Raw genomic sequence first — 20,785 nt, 5'->3', positions numbered from 1 at the left:
TCGGACTGAGGCCAAGAGGCTGGTGGAAAATCTGGCATTGAGGCCGATTAGCTGACCTTTTATGTCAGCCTGAAAGAAAACATAATTGGTTTCTTCACTCAAACTTGGAAATAAAAGTCAAATCTAAAAACCAATATAACCACTGACTTCAGTTACCTTTACACATGAAAAGATGTGAAATGAATTACATGTAACTTAGAAGAAAAGTTAATTGAGCCTTGATTTTACAGAGAGCCTTGATTTTACATTGTATTATCTACACATACCTTTATATTCATATACTGTACATTTTCTATATACAATAATTACAAAGCTTGAATGTACATGTGTTCATTTAACAACTTTATCTTCACAGTAGTCAACACTTTGATTTGACAGAAACAAGATATATCTATGATTGCATCTTAGTTTTTTCTACTATTAGTTTTAAAATTCAGCTGAAATGAACTTTAAGAAGTAGGAAAATTGCATAGAAAGATGTTTGCATACACTCTAGTAATTTACTCAGAGAGAAATTTGTAGCATGTTTCTGACACAAGGCTTTTCTGAGGAACTGTACCTCTTAACTAAGTCTATAACAATAGCATTTTATAAACCACACAAAACCATAGATGCCCATCTCAATGAAATTTGGCTTTATTTCACTTTAAAAATCTTGTACAATGATCAAGTAATCAAAATGTTAGGAGTGATACATCAAGTTTTAACTCAAAGTATTAAAACCAATCTTGATTTAAAGATCACAGTCATCTCTAACTTCCTAGCTGAAAGATAACAGTTTATACATCCTAAAAGCATTAGGAATAACATGACAAAGATCCAATATGAAACCAACAAGTGTACTCTCTAAACATTTCATTCTCCCCTTTCTTGACAAGAACATCCCCCCTCCAATCATTAACCATTTTGATTCGTTTTCAATAATGTTTCTAATGTTACACTTTGTGACTATTCATCAACCTTGTTAATAGATTCAACCAAAAATATTTGAAACTTCTATCATATTGATTAAGTATCATTAAACAGACAATGTTCATTTGAAAATAGCTATTGTTGGTCTCCACAGATGTTGAAAGCAGTTCATGGTTTTAGTGGCACTAATTCTGGACAAGCATCATAGATGGGGGTTTGTTGCGTATGGTGACCGTAGGCGATGTGATGTCCCTTGGCCGGTTAGAGGAGACCTGGGGTTGAGGCTGATTCATGGCATCCTCCAAAATTTTCTGTCAACAGAATGAAAGAAATATACACTAAATGATTAATGACAGAAAATTACAAATATTATACAGACAGTGCACAGTAGTGTAGTGGCGGATCCCTTTTTTCAAAAAAAACATTTTTCTTTTATCTTTTCCAAACATTTTGCCTTTATTTACTGCGGTTAGCCCCCCCCCCCCCCCCCCCTCTCTCTCTCTCTAAATCTGCCACTGAGTAAGTGCATGTATTCTGGGAAAATAATTAATGATGTGCAAGAAGACTTCCACGTATATAATACAATAAGCTCCACAAACAATTCATACCTGCAACATCTTGATTATAAGTTACCAACAAGTTTTCACTTACCCGCCTATCTGTCCTCATCTTGGCATTGTAGAAAGACGCTGAATCAGGATTCTCCATTAGGAGTTCTGATTGTAATCTCTCAAACTTCTCCCCTTCATCTTCAGGCTGCACAGCAAAGATAGCAAAAACAAAATTTTAGCTTGGTTTTAAGCCAACATTAACCAGAAAAAATATTTCTTCTGTTCTGTACATTTTTTGTTTTAAAGAAATTGATTTACATTTTAATCTTTTTGCACATTCATTAAAGACTAGAATAAATTTCCACTATCCATTTCTAATGTTTGTATGAACATAATTTTGTTCATTGCTGTTTTTATTTGTATCACAAATTTAGTCAAACAAGCACTGAATTCCTTAAAATGGCAACATAATGAAAAAGTCAAAATCATTCTCTATGTAATATAGCCAATTTCTAGCTTTGAAAAATATTCTCATATCAAATTCAATACAATTTTATTATGAAATCCACCCCCCCCCCCCAGGAAATAATTGCTGTTGCCAATTTGAAAAATACACATTGACTGAATAGGGATTTGAATAATTCATCAAAACAGATAGGTTACAGAGGTATACTCACCATGTCATACTGCGTTCCGGGTCTTGCTCCAACTCCTGCCGCTGCACTACTCTGACCCTCCTCAGTACTAAGGAAACATTCACTGTACCAGCTGTCGAATTCTGAAAATGAGGAACGATACAGGTTTACTTACATTCTAATAGCAGACTCAAACCGAATCTAGAAAAAAAAAAATCACATAATTATACTGATTATGAGCAGAAATTCACAAATTATGTGCAAGTTGTAAAAGATCATTAACAATATATGGATACTAAGTAAAGTATATAGTCAACCATAAAACCCTTCCCTGTCACCTGTAACCCTCATTGTATTGCATAACCTTACCAGTTACAAGTCTTTGTCTGCACTGGTCTACAAGCTTCTGACAGTACTGTATCTCTGATTTAATCTGTCTTAGTTCATCATAATCACTGCGGTATGAAGCTTTGAGTTCCTTCAGTTTCCTGATCATCTGGAACTCTTCCTCACTGATCACCATCTCGCCTTCCTCGTTCACAAAGTCACCTATGAAACAAAAGATTAATTGATGTTATTTCATATAGCCTGATTAAAAAGGGTTTTTTTTTACCGGTACAGCAAGGGATTTATCATCAGAGGACCGATGAAATACAGGGACAAATTCATTGACAACAAATAATTGGAAAATTGACCATTGAAAATTGAACTAAATTTCGTCATCTAGCAACCTGTATATTAAAGCTTTCACAAGATATTGAATTACACACCTAAAATCAACCCAGTGGGAATACAGAAATAAGATTTAGGATTTTCCAATTCCCCTGCTTTGAAAGATTATGATCTTGATATATTATATAAGGGTGTGGCAACATTTGTTCCATTTCTTTACAAATTGCACCCACATAAAAAGGAGCAATATCATAATTTTTCCTAATCCTCATACAATATTCTAATTTTTCTAAAGAGACAAACAAGTTTGCAATTTCTAATTTTTACAAGGAGACAGTATACACTTATCCTTCTTACAGGTTTGCAGCTCATAGTGAATCATGAATACGAAACGCAAGAAAAGACTCGCATCCGATTAGGAATTGGATCCATAAACTAACCTTGCTCAGCTTTCTCTTGCCTTAATTTCTCAATAGCACTCCTCGTCACATCAATCTCTTGCTTTGTCATGTTGATAGTCTTGGCCAAGTCTCTGCAATGTTTCCTCTTCCCTTTAAGAATATCTACAAAAGAAACCACAAATCATTTTTTTTTTAAGTAAGTAAAAAGCCTGAACACTATTTTTTCTACAAGATTTGCCTTTTCTTCTTAAATTTAGGTCAAATTACACAATGTATGATAGTGGGCAGAATCAGCAGATTATCCCAATATAATTATTTTTTCCTAAAATTTCAAAGTTGATTTGTAGTAATTTTTAAAATGGCATAAGAACTGTAAAACTACCTTATTTTCTTCATGATCATGACTTGGTATATCTTGGGCAATTATTTCCTATTGTATTGCAACAAAGTCACCCCATTCAACTGCTTGAAATGACATTTGGACCATGTTAAACAGAAAATGTTAATTAAGGCATCTCACCCAAAGTTTGTACAGTGTCTTTCATCAGGAATCCTGTTACAAAAGCATTATGCATCTTTCGAAAATGGAAAGGAACATGAATATTGGCAATGAAAAGATGCATACAGTCTTCTTGCATGAAATAACTGGCTCTGACTTTTGCTAAGGTGCCTAAGATAACTATAACTAGAATTATTTGAGAAATTGTCTAGAAAGACGGTAGGAAAATATACCAGTAACGTACAAAAAGTTAAAGTTGCTCAACTTCATGGACATGGTCAAATTCCAAAAACCTAAAAAAAAGATGGCAGGACCTGGAACTGAGGTTTAAACATCCATAAAAGTAAATAAATGTGACCTTCTCACCTTTATTTTCCATGAGTATCCTATTGATCTCACTGCCTTTCTCGTGCTTGAATTCCTCAAATGCAACTGTCCTGAGCGGCGGAGTCGCTCTTCCCTGTGTAGCGCCCTCTGCTGCTGGACCCTGCGACCCAGTCACCGAGGCCGTCTCAGTCCGGACCGCTGATTCTCTAGTGTCCGGGCCGATGTTACCGTTCCTGACGGGGGAGGCTCGCTCCATGGTAGGGGAAGGGGTGGAAACACCTTTCAGTTGAGGGCTGTATGAAGATCCATAACAATAACAGTTTCAGATCTCCTTGATATCTCACCATTCTTCAATATGTAAGGGTAATCCCTGCCACCATCGAAATCTTAGTCTGAAATATCCTAACATGGTGAATTGTAACTATTATTTAAAACATCGATTGAAGCCAATTAAATCAAAAGATCTGGGGACTGTTTTACAAAGACCCAAGAGTGACTCAAAGACATGTGGTATATACATTATGCATCACTGCATGGTCAGATTGCATTCAGGTGATGTGCATGGTACTGCATAGTCATCAATGAGATTAAATAATGGATAGCAAATGTGCAGGAGCATTTTATTCCTGAACTTAAATGTACTTAAAGCGCCCAGCAATTGACAAATCACGGGAAAATTTAATCAATACGAAATTTGCAAAAGGCCAATTGACTTGCATAATATAATCCGTCCGTCATGAGTGCCCATCATACTAATGCAATAAAAGTTCTGACAGCACGAATTTGACCGACCTCGTGATGGTTATTTTCTTAGGGTCGTCGCACTTCTGGTTTCCAACAATCCCAATTCCTAGACTCTAAGCAGGTCTCTTGATTGCTAAACCAAACTTAATAACCTCTGTGAAGTTACATGTTTCAAAGTGAAAACACGCAGTTTACTTCTGGTTGGTTAGTCTTCTAACTATTGATCTCCTATTAGACCTCCTAGACACGCCGACGTCTATTACATAACACCCCCAGGCATGCAGCCGAGTGAAAGACTCAAATCCCTTCTCCGTTCTGAGATTAGCCTTGATATCCCCATGATTTGTCAATGTAAGGTCGCTTTAAATGTACAACTATTGGCAAATTTACCATCATGAGTACAAGAGTACCTACTATACACACCTTGATTTTGATTGGCTTTTGAGTACTGTTACCATGCTATTTCACATTCATGACAAAATTACCAATATTGTCTAGCCTCAATCTAACAGGCCTTGAACTTACACAGCAATGGCAGTTGAAAAATTTAGCAGTATGACATCTTTGAAGACAGGAAGTTTGCCAAATTTTTAATCAGCTTTATTGCCTCAAACAAAAGTTAAGAACATGTAACTTATATCTAGCTTTTGACATAACAAGGCAAAATTACAGGAAAAAAACATGGATAAAGTTCTCACCTTCCCCTTTCCTTGGCTTTCCTTCCCCTGGCCTTTCGTGCAGACACCACAGATGAATGAGCTGGCTTAGATGAAGCAGGAGCAACTCCTATACCAAAGCCCTGTCCGTCGACCTCTCCTACATATGTAGCACCACCATCCTCATCAAACACTACACCAGCCTGATTGAAATAATTAAAGTAAAAAAGAATTAGTTAAATATGGGAAGGAGGTAAAGAGGAGCAGCCCCCCCCCCCCAAAAAAAAGTACAATTTGCTCTTCAATTGTCTGAGATAGACTCTGCGTTAGATTGCAAAGGTGCCCAAGATATCAGCATCGGGTTCAAAAGCAAGTCCAGTTTGTATTAACAGGTGCATATAAGGTGCTTTGATAGAAACATTAAGTATTTAAGCACTGTTATCATTGTGAAGATAACCCCTTCCCGAACATCCCCCCCCCCCCCCGAAAACCTTAATACTATAGATTGTGCTCAGTTTGTTTGATATGGAAATACCACTGATTACATTCTTTCGCAAGTTGCAACCTTTACTTAAAATCTATATTGATGTAAATACCTGAAAAAAATACATAAGATGCTTCATATCGATTACCGAGTAAGTCGAGTCAATGTCAGGGAAACTAATACAAGTATCAAACAATATGACTGATCGAGTACTAGTGGTATAAGAAGGATATCTGAACAAACAAAAAGCTCTGATTATCGTAAGGTCTGCTTACCTTCTGTGCAGCAGCTACAGCATTAGGATCCATCCGGTCAATGATGGTATACTTCTGCCTTAAACGACCTTCGACCTCACTCTCCATCTGACTAACCATTGTTTTGAATGTTTGAAAGATGCTCTGGATTTGTCGAATGTTGACGATATCGATCTCTTCCAGCGAGCCATCAAGGTAGCGTCGGACCTGGTTGTTGACCTCTAGAAGTTGAGTATCGGATAGCGGCTCGTAACTCACTTGGCTCCGGTTGGCCTGCAAGAAAAGGTTATCTTCAATTTGATCTCCTCTCTCTTCATAACAATTGGAATCATGATTTTAGCTTTAGTGAACACCCCCTACCCCCCATGCATCTATCACCATTCCAATTCAATACTAGATACGGTAATAGACCCAAAACATTTATGCTATGGAATCAAAATATGTATTACATTATTAAAGTTTGTTATTTAACATGAAATCAATCAAAATTAAATCTCTGTGTGTGTTTTATTTATTTCTTTCTTTCTTTTTTATTTAAAACCTATGACAAAAAGCATGAAATGGGCTAAAAATTTCAGGATGCAATCTTTGCATTGATTATTTGTTGTATTTTATTATGTGATGTAAAGTCCACTCAATTCAGCTTTTGGCTGCCATATGATTTTTAATAAATAAATTTTAAAGTTCAATTTGTCTGCATATTTCTGATATTCAATAACTAAATTTCTGAGATTAGTTTATATCAAATGATAAAATTTTTCCATAATAAGATCAAAGATGGATTGCAATAGTGTTTGCTCGCAGGACTTTAAACTCACCAGAGTATCATGCATGGTGAGTTCATGTTTCAGATGTTTGATCTCCTTCTCAAGTTTCTTCACAAGCAGTGCAGGATCAAAGTATTCATTGACGGCGGGATTAACAGCGATGCACATCATCCTGGTAGCAAAGCGCAGGGTTGAGATAGTTTCCTCTATCTGGTTGGCTTCTCCCCAGACGTTGGCGATCATGAGGGTGTTGCAGTTTCCACCTGTTGGAAAGACAATTTAATTTTTGATTTGTGTAGCAATTTCACCATACAAGAAGGGAGGCTAGGGGCATAAAGAGATATGCTCAAATCATGGAACTGGTTGTAATTTTCTGTACACAGTTTGCCACAGACTTAAAGCTATGATTAATTGAACAATTATTTGTATATTTAATTTTCCCAGGCACTGTTTGAATAAAATAAGACTACTATATGAAACTCAGGCAGGATGTTCAGTAATACTTGATTAACTTTATGTCCAAGTTTCATGAAATAGGTCCATATACTTTCTAAGTTATGCTGTCATTTCAAAAACTTAACCTTCGGTAAAGATTTGATGTTGACGCCAGAGCCGCCACCGCCATAGGAAAAGCGGCGCCTTTAGTCTCATTCTGCTATGCAGGTGAGACAATAAAAGCAATTTTGTTCAAAAAATTGCAACATGATCATGAACCAGTTGTAAGGTGTGCAGAGGCCTTAACATCCTAGAGTCATTAATTCACACCTTATAAAACACATAAATCTCATTAAAAACGCAATTTCTGTGGCATTTAAAGAGTTTGCATACCTAATGAATCTTTGAGACAGTGTGTAAGCTTGGTCTGTCTGTAGGGTATATGCTCTCGTCTCCTATCAGCCAAGGCAATGGTCGTCTGTTCCAGGAATGTCAAGGATTTGTTGATGTACACAGCCTCTTGCTGTGTCTTGCCTTCAGACTGTAAAGAAGAAAAAATAATCACAGATATGAGCTCATCATGTCTACATCACTGTATTCCCATACATGTACTCTACTATCATCTGAAATATATAGAAGTGTAACAAATTAGTATATAAATAATGAATGTTTATGAGTGCAATGGACAGAATACTTCCTGAAGTGAAAGATGAAATGATCCATTCAACGAGGCGCAGCCTGAGTTGAATGGGTCATACATTTCATCTTTCACCGAATGAAGTATTCTGTCCATTGCACAAATAAAAATAAAAAAATCATAATTTGATTTATATGACACCTAAACATACATCCCTTTTCATTTGAAATTTATTACCGGTAATTTTGATGCAAAATAATGCTCATGCAGTGCGAGCTTGGTCTGTTGATTGTCGCATACATACAAGACGCGCACTGCAAATACGAGTGTAAAACCTGTGGTGCCTGCTCTTTTGGTGCGCGCATGCAATGGACAAAATCGTATGGATCCAAAATTGCATGGCTGATGTCGTCATTGTAAAATGGGCAGAATGATCGATACCAAACAACCAATCAAATGACAAGGATCTATCTAGGTGTCATATAATTCAAACTACTTTTCCTGAACTTCAATCAAATTTTTTGCACAACTTAGAACAGTAACCATATTATGTATCTTGACTCAACTGAAAAAGTTAGTGAAATCTGTACATTCTTTTTTTGCTCATAATCTAATCTATCGATTCAACTAAACTTATTGTGGACACCTTGACCTTTCAAAATGATCAGCACTTACCCCTGTCTTACTAAGGCGCTCTGAACCAGCAAGATCGACCAGGTTGAACTTGCTGCGGATGTATTTAGCATTGGATTCGGTCCTGGATCTTGATTCAACGTGTATGGTGAAGATACAGTGAGATCGGGAGGATACACTGTTCAGAGCATGAGAGGCGATGGCACGATTGGTCTCACCCTAAGATATGATATGAATAATTGAATAAAACCATTCCAATTATTCATGAAAATTATTCAAACGAAACTGTCAATTCAATACATGAAAGAAAAAGGGAAGATAGACAGATATTACCAAGATTGGACCTTACCCCTTTTCACCCAATGATACCATTGAGAAACCTGAAGTAAGTTTTATAAATGGATCCCATGGGGCCGCCTTAACCCTAAAAAGACTGGGCTATTTCGACACCTAAGAATACTGAGGGGGGGGGGCTGATTCAGCCCCCCTTATGATCTCGGCCATCAATCACGCGATCGCGACGAAAATTGGCACGCGCATTACCCATGGCATAATCTACAAAACTACTAGTATAAGATCAAATTCTGCTAAAAATCTCACTGCTAATTAATTATGCTTATTTATGCATAAAATCAACGGTTTGCTCTAATTAACTAAATAATGCCCCTAGAATGCTGATTTTTGATTCACAGCCTCTTTATAGGAATCTGATCATATTTCACATTTATTTTCTTATGAATTTTATTTTTTTCAAAATTTATTATGTATTTCTTTGTTTTTCAACTTTTTTTTTTTTTTTTTTTTTCAATGTTAATTGTCAGGGACTTTATTTTGACCATAAACAAGATGAAATTAATTGATTTTAATCACTAAAAGGAAAAATAATTATTCATTTATGAATTTTGAAATTGTACACGAATTCACGTTTTTGAGTAATTTAGGGTCTGCATGCACTTACAAAATGTTGCGTAATTTCGGAACCGTGTACCCGAGGGTCACAATTTTGGTCTCAAAACTTGCGCGAGACTTGAAAGTAAAAAGTCAGCGAGCGACGGGGTCAAAAAAATTGTGCGGCGGATTTATCGCGAAAAATGTCGAGGGGCTGAATCAGCAACCCTCCACAGTCTTATAAGGGTTAAACCTGCCAAACCACCTCACTTTTATGGAAAGGTGTGGCCTTCAAGGTAATTCAATCTGAATATTCCATAGTGCACTCACTGCACTGACTACAGAAATCTATATAATTTTTATCACTGTACAGTGTCCAGGGAATAAATACGATTGATATCTTTCATAAGTTGACCACACATTTATTTTACAAACGGTAAGCCGAAACATTACTCTATTTTCCTTGCCATTTCCGCCCTGTAAAGTCAAAGCCATTTCATCAGTCAGCCAATATAATCAACATGGGCAAATTAAATCGAAATGTCAAGCTCGAAAAACGTATAGAAGAAATATCAGATATTACAAAAATATGAAACTGTCATTTTTGTCAGATCTTAAAATTGAAAATTACAATTTGAGAAACTGCCTATATGAACAACTAATGCGCATTAAAAGGACAGATATTTTTTTCTCTTTCAGAGCACCCCAAGCATTAAATCAAATGGATATGGAACTACAAAAAAAAATATTAAAAAACAACTCCCTAAAATCAATGAAGAATAATCATTATCATAAATATACCTCAAACAGCAGATTGAGAGCCTCCTCTTCATTGTGAGCAAGATGTACACTCAAGCCTTTGATATTTATCCCAAACTCGTCCTCTGTGATGGTCATCTGGGGAAGCCCCTGCATACTGTATGGCAGAGTGGACAAGAGATCAAACATGGTCTCGTTGTAGATCTCTAAATAGGTGATCCGAACGGTGATCGCTTGCTCTGGTCTGTCCTCTATTTCCTTGTAAACCTGAGGCATTTATAAAGAAATGAGGAGAATTGAAATTAATATATATAAACAGTAATTTCGCCCAATGAATCGGAGTGTAGGAACTTTTACTCAGTTATTTTGCTCAAAATCTTTCCATTGGGAGGTGTGATAGCTCATTTGGTAGAGCAGTAGTCTTGTAATTGTGTGATTTGGGTTTAGTTTGATACCTTAAAGAAGACACTTTGTTAAGCTGACTACCTTGATGGGTTAATTCTATTTTTTTTTACACAGTACATAGTCAATAATAACAATGAGGAATATCCATTATACCCCCAAACTTCTCTGTTGAAAATTTACATTATTTACATAGCAGGGGAACTTTAATTTTCAATTATAAGTAAAATATATTAGAAACACTGAAAGGCAAAAAAATAGTATGTATGATAATAATGATGATTTATATTTTCTAGTTTGAATGGTTTGGAAATTGAATCAAATGCAAATACCCTTATAAATCAGATATGAACTATGCATATGACAAATGTTTCAAGAGTCAGGGGAATCATAATAATTTTCACTATGCCACAAATACCATATGGCAAATAAAACTAGACAATTTTCTGTTCTTTACATACCTGTGAGATAGCCCTTGGGATGATTCCTCTTTGCTTGTAATTCTCTGTTGCTCCAGTCATTGTGTAGGTTTTACCAGCGCCAGTTTGACCATAACATAATAATGTCCCTGTTAATTTGACAGAATATTGAAATCTTGCCTCAATACAATTACAAACCATCTCTTAATATCCTCAAAAATAAGCCCTTCACAGATACAGAGTGAGAAAGAATAGGTACACATTCTAAAAAAATTGTATCAACTTCCACGACTTGATAATCAAATTAGTTTATCAACTAAAGAAGTAGAGTGAAATGAGATTTGTTATGGATGATTCTCAAATATTTCTTGCTTGAACTGATTCTCTTAGTTACTTTAATACAATTATCATTATTTATTTAACCATACATACAGGGTGAAAGACAATATGAGATGAAAACAAATATAAGACAATATAGGAACTTTTAATGATCATCCATAAATCAACTTTTCTCAAACTGAATTCAAATTATGCATCTGGATAATAAATGGAAATAAAAATCCTTATAATAAACAAATGGAGACTGACTTACAAATATCACAAATTGACCTGCCTTCAGATAAGTGGAAAGCAATTTAGAAATCATTGAAAGCCATTCATGCAGGCTACATAAATGTTAAACAATTGATGTAAAAAGAAAAAAATTACTTCTACATGGAATGTTTTTCCTGGTATAGCATCACAATTTCCTCCACATTTTTTTTTAATGCTCCACAAAAAATACCTTTGGATAGCAGATTTCATATAGGACTGCACAGTATGTTGTGAAGAGCTTTTCTTTTATGACCAAAAAGCTCATCAAATTGGTAAGCAAAATTATTTCCTAATATACAAAAATACAGCAATAACAAATAACAACTCACACACATGGATGAGGGGGGGGGGGGGTTAAAGGAAAATTGAATTTTCTCATAAAAATACACTTAAATTGCAAATTCAGCAAATCAAGTTCTATAATCTATATAAAAAAATATATTAAAAAACTCACCATTATAACCATCAAGAAGCTGTGTGACTAGAGGTGAAGCAACTTCTTCATAAACCTTATCTTGACTAGCATTATGAAGAATACCATCCATCTTAAAGGACCAATCTAACATCTGATTGTTCACCACGCCTCTTTTCACATCTTTCTTGGCATGGATGTTGACGCTCTGTGACAATAAAGAATGATGATTCATACCCTTTGTTTTTCATCATGAAATTATATCTTTACATGCAACTACAAAGTTGTACAAATTGTATTTAATATGATCTAGCATGAAAATATTGTTAGATCATTAGATGGAAGTAAAACAAAACTGTAAAACAGAAAAATAGCAACATATATGAACATTATGTACATGAAAATTGTGGTAATGTACTGCTCCCTTGTTAATTGCATGTTTTTAATCAGATTTTTTGTGATGCATTCTTGTTCAAAATAAACTACTAGCATAAGAGGTAACCAAAAGAAACACTTGATGAACAATGTCATAAATTAATGCTTTTTGTAAGGATGACCCAACACTCTAAAATTATGACTATAAGTCACCAATCATCATTATCACAAAAATATATTCCCACTGCGTTTGTAAAATCATCATTCTTAGAATTTTCACCAGACTCAGATTCAATTAAGCAAAGACTTCAATAAATGATTAATGAATCTAAACTTTTGAGGAAAACCTACCTTGCCATCAGGAACGAGCTCAATCATATCCTGGGCAAACTTGTCAGTTGGCCTAGTGCGTACATAGACACGCACCTTACTGCTTCGCTTATTCATCATTGATGTTTCACTTGATTCAAGTTCTCCCTAAGGAAGGAAATAAGAGGACAACAGTGAAATTCTGAAAAGATTTTAGGTGTTTCCCATGTGTGTACTTGTTGTAAACACCCTTAAAACAATTTAAAATCAGTGCTAAAGTACATTCTCACAGAAATATAATCATCAATATATTTCTCAAAGCTGCATGGAAGAGTTATATCTAGTTTCACAACACGACCAAAAATGTAAATCAAAATGTATGTACAAAATGCAAATAGAATACAATACTTCATTGAAATTAGCAACAAAAATGAATATTCTTTTATACACCATAATATAGGGGATCTTGTGTTATTACTGGTATTAAAAGTAGATCATTCTTTATCTTAAAAATTTTAATCTCTCTTAATCTTAAGAAATGAGGTAAAACATAAAATATAAGACATTGATACGAGTATGCTACAGTATTTCAAACAAAATGTAATTAGGCCTAGATTTCAGTAGGCCTACAGTACAGTGTATATTTGAACTTCACTTGTCATACAACAACTTCATTAAAGGTCTAGACTTTAGGGCATTTTTCTATTTAGGCCAATGTAAAATAATATTAATGAAACAGATGGAAATGATACATCAAATTGATAAAATTGTTTAAACAATGCTTTAAAACTGTATTAATTGCATTTTTCACAAAAAAATTTAACACTGTCCAAGACAGCTTAAATTTAAAAAATAGGATACTTTTAAGTGAGCAAACTTTTCTTCTGTTTCTTGCATGGAGTTGAATAATTCCCACCCATACCATTCTCAGGATCGATGTCTCATCCATGTAGATTGGAGTTTGAGCAACAGAATAATCTTCTTCAACTTGGAATTCATCTGAATCCTCTGCCCCTTCATTAGAACCCTGATTTGATTTTGATCCACCCTTCCCTTCACTGCGACGACCTTTCATTTTCATCTTTATCCTGGAAACCTGCTGCTGGCTGGTTGACTTTCAAAATTTTGATTTTCGAAACTACGGTACCGTACCGTACCGGTACCGTTATGTTATTTCAATAAGTTAAAAGTTCAAGTTTGATCAAAACGCCCATCCCATTCCAAAATCCAAATAATGTTACTAAACTAACTAGACTAGTGTATTAGGCCTAGTAACATTTAATAACATAACATTAACAAGATAAAAATAAAAGTCAAGCCAGTGCCAATTCTGTGCACTTTCTTCTTTTTGTTGTTGTTGTGATATTGTTTCTGTTACTTTTTTTATGTTGTTTATATTTCCTAATTAATGATGAAACAATTGACACGTCATAATAGTAATACGCTTATTGAGATGAATGTGCGCGAACAAGCTGATTGACCGTTCAACGTCAATTACAACAATTGCACTGCGGCATTGCTCGCAATTATGAGCGAGCATGAGCAAGAGGCTAGGTCACTTTTCCGCCGACACTACAGGCGTGGATAACCATGCAATTCTGCTATTCGCGGGTTAGAGTGTCGACGGGCGATTGACTTAAACACCGTTTAAAAGCTAGGATTTTCGTTTGAAACATTCTTCACGATACAATATCACAGTTTTAGCTTTAAAATATTATTTCATTATTAGAAACTTGCAACTTGATACTTACAAAAGCTGGAAAAGGGTGATAATTAAAAAGGTAAATTCAACCAAGACGTCCGCGTGTGCTGCTCGTATTTACTACGCAACTAATGAGACGGCGCGCGTACATTTGACGCGTCCGTAGAATTACGCATTCGATATTATTGGTTTCGTTTATCAACGGCGTCGTCGTTGTCAGGGCCTCTGCTCATGCGCACATGGTCTGCAACCGTAAAAAATCATGATGTAGTATAATTATATTCCATATGTACATAATGTAGTATACATGTGTATTTTAACTAGTTCAATAACTGCCAGAATCAGCAGTGGCATATCTAACGTTAGGGGGCAAGTGCCTGGCCCCGGGTGGAGCTTTAGGGGGGGGGGGCACTATATAAAACCCCATGATCGAAAAGGGTTGAAATGACGGGCCCCTGTTCTAACGTTAAAACTACATTTTGATGGCGATGGTTCCAGTGATTACAACCTTATGGAAGAGATGTTATGTAGGCAACCGCGTAGCCAGGATTTCATTTTGGAGGGGGCGGTAAATGCACGCGAAGCGTGCCAACACTTACAGAGCGCGCGAAGCGCGCTCCCTGGGGGGTGGGTGCAGGGAGGGGGAGTTTCCCCCTCCCGCGCGAAGCGTGAAGCTTTTGGTGTGTCATAAATTAAAATGAAAAGGAGCCGTCTCTCTTGTCTCTAGTACCTATATCAGCTCCAATTCAGTTGACTTTATTGTGATTTTGAACCTTGTTTTCAAAAGTGATTGTGAACGCACAAAAAGGTATACAATGGAGGAAATTAAAATCATAATAACCCCGCGCGAAGCGCGGAAGCTAAAGCGTTTTTTCAATTTTTTTTGCCATGAAAAGGGTCCCGAGAAAAGGGTATTCTCAAAGACATATTGAATACTTCCCTTGGAAATATCGGATTTGATTACAAACAATTTAGCGACAGTGCATATCTTTAACTCGCAAAACAGAGGAGAAGAAGTGTATATGCCGGGAGGAAGATATTCCTCCCCGCGCAGAGCAATAAAACTCTGAAATTTTAAAGGGCGGACGTTTCATCAAATGCAGATATGTCTAATACCCCATCGGCTCTAATTCAATTGATAACCTAAGATTATTGAACTTCATTACAAGGAAAATAGTACGCAAAAAGTTGAAACTTCTGTGATTTATTAAAATTATATAAAAAAGGATGCCTAATTTCTTTGACTTATCCTGAAGCGCTTCATTTTGAATTATAAAGAAACCTAAGTGTCATTCAAAATTTCAAACTGAGGGCGAACAAATAGGACAGGAGATGAATGTGCAGGGAAATAACATGAAGATTAATAGAATTTGAAAAAAAATATTGTACTTTTTTATTTAATACGACACGAATTTTATACATTCCTCTTTTTAAATTAGGAACCTGTTTCCCCCAAATTATGGTTGTTTACCTATGGTTGTTGACCTGAAAAGCGGGAGAAGTTGACTTTATGGAGGTGACGGCAGAAATTGATATAAAGATTTTACCCGCCCGGAGCCGACCCGACCAGAAGTTGCGCGATCAATAAAAAAAAAAGATAACTTCATATACTTCGGCCTAACCTTACTCTAATTCCATGCCCTAATCTATACATTTGAACTTTAACTGGCAAGAAACACATATAGCTGAGGTGGAAAAGCAGGGTTAGAGAAAGGGTGGGGGAAACAATGGAGAACTTCAATATTGTCATTTAACCGCGCGCAGCGCGGAAGCAAAATTCATATATAAATTTACAGGAAGAGTGAAGGAGTTTCTCTTTTGAGAAAAAAAAGAATAAAAAGAAAAAAAAACCGACAAAGCTACCTTTCTTCCCTTTCCTCTCTTCCCTTTTCCTTTTTTCCTCTCTTTTTTCCCTTCTTTTTTTTCTTTTTGGGGACGTTTTTTGGGGGGGCGACCGCCCCCACCGCCCCCCCCCTGGCTACGCGCCTGTATGTAGGCGTGGTAATTTGACAGGGCGTAGGCCTGTAAATCGTAATGGAGATAGACAAAGGAAAAAAACAGTAAAAAGTTAAAAAAAATATATTTGTAAGATTTTAACCACCTAATTCGAAGGTGAAGTTAATGCACGAACTGACTATAGATCTATGCATAAAATTCATCTCGGTCGCTTTGGTTCCAACTTTCTTGCCTCTCTGATATTGCAAGAATCGCTCCCCGGCTATAGTTCTTCTCTGATCTGACATAAGCATGATGACGTACACCTTACGATTTGTCTGCGACCCGACTTTTAAATAGAACGTAGTAGAATTTGATGCTAATGTTGAGACATGGAATATCGTACTGTGTAAATTGTTCTAAATCATCTTACGAATACATACCTTCAAATCTATGACTATGCTGCCATGTTTAAAATAAAAAAGCGAAGTCTAGTCGTCCGTCCTACGATTAGCTACGATTTGAAACTAATTTGACCTTTACTCCAAAATAAAGGCTTGCAATCATCCCAAACTGTTATATTAGTATTATTTCAGCTATTTTGAACCTCAAAAAAATGATACTTTTCACCAAAATTTTCAGAAAATAAGCAAAATGCGATTTGTTCCATCGGATCGTGGACCAGTCGTATGGTCAGTGTGCGGTGGCCTTTAGAGGCATATAGTAGCAAATCACGTAATGATTACACAATTTATAGGGGGACGATCAGAATAGGCCTATTGGTCCGGGAATTCCTTTAAAACAAATAAAAAAATAAATTAAAAAAGTTACAAGAGAAAACGAATTTAACTTTATAAAATAAAAATCCAATTGAATTGTAACATATTTTGACTTCAAAGTATACAGAAAATCATTTTCTAATTTCTTTAAAAATATTCTTTCTTTTTCTTTTCTCGGTCATGTAACATTTGGAAGGATTGAGGGGCAAGTGCGCCCTGCACCCTCCCCCTCATGTCAAGGCCGTATATGGGATTTTTAAAAAAAGTTTCGAAAAACCTCAAAAACGAGGGGGCGAAGCTCCCGAGCTTCTCGTTGATTTGATTGATTGATTGATTTGACTTTATTTTACACATTTCACAAGTACAAACAACAATATGAAAACAATATCAGAAAACTCATGAGAATACAAATCAGACAAGGCATAACAATTAATTCAATTTAAAGAAAATAGCGATTTAGAATTAAAGACAATTTAAAAGAGTGAAATATGAGGGACCCTGCATAAAAAAGCAAAGCTTGTTAAGTCTGCAGGATCCAGAAAAAATATCAGTCTTAATGAGTAGGAGAGGACAGGTAAGTAAATTGATAATAATAAAGTAATGTCAAAATGTGACAATTGTGGATATGTAAGGAATACAAAAAAATAAATAAATAAAAATAAATAAAAAAGAGTCTGCCACTCTATGACTACTTATTACTCATTACTCAGCCAGAGCGTATTAACAAAGTACTTGTATATAACAGTTTACACAGGGAAATTATAAGAATTGATAAGCATCGCTTTCAATTTACGTTTGAATATATTAAGTGAGGCACTATGTACCATATCATGGGGAAGATCGTTCCAAAACCTGCATGGGCCCTTCAAATGCAATTGTTCGTTGAGCAAAGAGAGTGCGAGTACGCGGAAGGTGATATGAGTCACTTAGCCGGGTGGGATATGTGTGGATTAGATTGTTCCTTTGAAACATATATATTATATAGAAGCAAATATATCAGGCAATTCATCTTTTGAAAGCTGAAACATGAATATATCAAATCGAAATGCATATATATCAGAAATTTTGAGTACTTTATTTTGGAAAAATAATGGATTTTTATGGGATTAAAAACCAACTTAATTAACCAGCCTAATTGCTCGTTTTTGTATCGTGAATATTTTATCAATTAAGGTTGTATTGCAATTACCCCAGGCCAATATTCCATAATTCATATGGGATAAAACAAGTGTGGAATATAATGTTTTTAAAATGTGATCAGGAAAAAAATATTTTAGTTTATTCAGAATGCCAGTGTTTCGTTGGGGTGCTTTTGCATTTTTGAAAGTGAATTTGAAGGATTTTGTGAACATTCTTTACGATGCCCCCTTCAGCTTCCCAAAGCTAGAATTGAACATAAAAGAAAATCTTTCGCATATGTCGGACCCAAATTATTTAATGCACTTCCTTCAAATTTACAAGTTTGTACCTCCTTGTTAGTTTTTAAAAAATTATGCAAAGCCTTTCATACGAATTGATAAAGAGCGAAATGATATTCCATTGATTTACAATGCTATGTATGTTTAAATTGTCACTTCCCACTCTATATTTTGGTGTTAATTGTTTCTGATGTTAGATATTTTGTATTTTGTATTTTTGATGTTGTTTGTTGTTGTTGTTGTTGTTCATAGTTATCTTGACATGTATTTTAAACTGCAGGGCGCCTTTGTAAAGCAGTTTTAAGAACTGAACAGGCCTACCCTGCAGTATAAAATAAATAAAACAATATAAATAAATAAATAAAACATTATTGGTGAAATTTATGAAAATTTTCAGTAAAAAAAATGTAGGTCTTCAACATTTTTGGGGGCAGCTGCTGCCCACCCAACCGCTGCGTACGGCCATGCCCCCTGTATAATATGTACAGAGGCAAAATCGAGGTCCATAGTTCCTCCCTATTTCATACTAAATAGTGATTAGTGAAAACTGAATATCATATTCATGGAGTTCCTCAGAACAACATGCAATCATTCTGATGTCTTTCTAAAATTGTCATGATTTGGGGGAGCTATATTAGTGATCCAGGGAGAATGAAACCTATATATGCATGGAACAAATTAGATTGTGTGACAGCACAAAAATAAAATAGGATCAACGAAAGCATGAGTAATATTGGACATACAATAAGAAAATTATGAGCATTTGAATGTCGAGAATATTATATGCTATGGAATTCCTCCATGCACAACTCTTCATGGAAACCCAATTATCCTTGAAAGGACATGTTTCAAACTCAGGAATTTCCTTCATAACTTGTAAATGATTTAAAGGAGAATGAAACCCTTGAAACCAGCTGAATCCATATCAAAGAGAAAAATCAAAGAAACATATTGTTGAAAGTTTGAGGAAGATTGAATGAATAATAAGAAAGTTATGAGCATTTGAATATTGAGATCACTAATGCCATGTAGATCCATGCCATTGGCAATGCGACCAAGATCTATGATGTCACAGATGAACAACTCTCCCCTTTTGGACACTGAAAATATACCCTAAAACATCTCTTTTTGCTCATTCTAATCATATGACAAACGATTCATCAATGATATAATGTTGTGAAACCTCTGTACTCGTCCTAGCTCTCATAAAGAGAACACCTCACCTTGTGATAGACTCTATAAAAGTGAGAATATAAGTGAAATAAGTACTAAAGTCATGAGGGAGTTGTACGTGTGTGACATCACAGATCTTGGTCGCATTGCCAATGGCAGGATCTACATGGCATTAGTGATCTCAATATTCAAATGCTCATAACTTTCTTATTATTCATTCAATCTTCTTTAAACTTTCAACAATATGTTTCTTTGATTTTTCTCTTTGATATGGATTCAGCTGGTTTCAAGGGTTTCATTCTCCTTTAAATAGGAACCCTTGAGAGAAATATGAAGTATTGTTTGAGTTCACTTATTGATTATCTGATAATTTTTGCCTATGTATATATATTTTGAAATTATTTGACCGAGTAAAATGCCTTTGGAGGGCGAAATAATAAAAAAATCCGAGACAAATTTAATTCGCTAATTCCTGTGTACGTAAAGAAAGTGATGATTAAAAATGTGATCTTACTTTACATAGTGATTGCATGGCTCGTCAATGAAGACAAGCCGGAGAAAAATAATTACATACTCATCAATGTGTTCCTCTGCACGGAAATCTTTAGTAAAAGGCGAAAGATTTATGCGTCTTGCAGAGAAACCAGAGTGATAATTGTGGGTTTCATTAATAATATCTAAAAAATAAATGTAATAAAAAAAGTGGTTAGATTTTACATCGTTCTATCATTTTCTTTGTACATCAGTCATGTATGTTATATGGTGTAGGATTTTTTTTTTAATTAGAATAAACAAAATCATTTTGGTAAATATCAAACTAAAAATGAGATATATCTATATAATATAAATAAATGAATATCAAACAATTATGAAAATATCCGACCAATTCAACCACTAGTTGAATCGATTATAACGCAGAGAGGATTGGCTGAGTGGTCTCGATATCGAGTCCTCTTAATTGAATCTATTTATTCATTTTGAACTAGTCAATGGTAACATTATGAATGTGTTAT

The 20,785-nt window shown here is 35.3% G+C and overlaps 1 protein-coding gene and 1 non-coding gene across 2 annotated transcripts; both read right to left on the bottom strand.

Moving 5' to 3' along the window:
* Positions 1 to 569: 569 nt before the first annotated feature.
* On the bottom strand, positions 570 to 14,651 carry LOC129260266 (kinesin-like protein KIF9). The gene is made up of 16 exons (XM_054898283.2): positions 14,517 to 14,651; positions 12,808 to 12,933; positions 12,124 to 12,289; positions 11,118 to 11,224; positions 10,297 to 10,521; positions 8,650 to 8,826; positions 7,731 to 7,878; positions 6,954 to 7,165; positions 6,157 to 6,408; positions 5,440 to 5,600; positions 4,037 to 4,290; positions 3,211 to 3,333; positions 2,468 to 2,647; positions 2,141 to 2,241; positions 1,564 to 1,668; positions 570 to 1,223 (listed from the first exon to the last, which is right to left on the bottom strand). Exons 2-16 carry the CDS (start codon positions 12,904 to 12,906, stop codon positions 1,098 to 1,100), a joined length of 2,436 nt encoding a protein of 811 aa, XP_054754258.2. The 5' UTR covers positions 12,907 to 12,933; positions 14,517 to 14,651; the 3' UTR covers positions 570 to 1,097.
* A 5,654-nt stretch (positions 14,652 to 20,305) lies between these two features.
* LOC129267972 (U5 spliceosomal RNA) lies at positions 20,306 to 20,424 on the bottom strand. The gene has a single exon (XR_008585215.2). It is a non-coding gene; the product is annotated as a U5 spliceosomal RNA (small nuclear RNA).
* Positions 20,425 to 20,785: the final 361 nt, after the last annotated feature.

Source organism: Lytechinus pictus, chromosome 1, assembly GCF_037042905.1.
Source record: "Lytechinus pictus isolate F3 Inbred chromosome 1, Lp3.0, whole genome shotgun sequence".
Taxonomy (NCBI): Eukaryota; Metazoa; Echinodermata; class Echinoidea; order Temnopleuroida; family Toxopneustidae; genus Lytechinus; species Lytechinus pictus.
The sequence above is the reverse complement of the archived record's forward strand: the minus strand, read 5'-3'. Positions and strand labels throughout refer to the sequence as shown.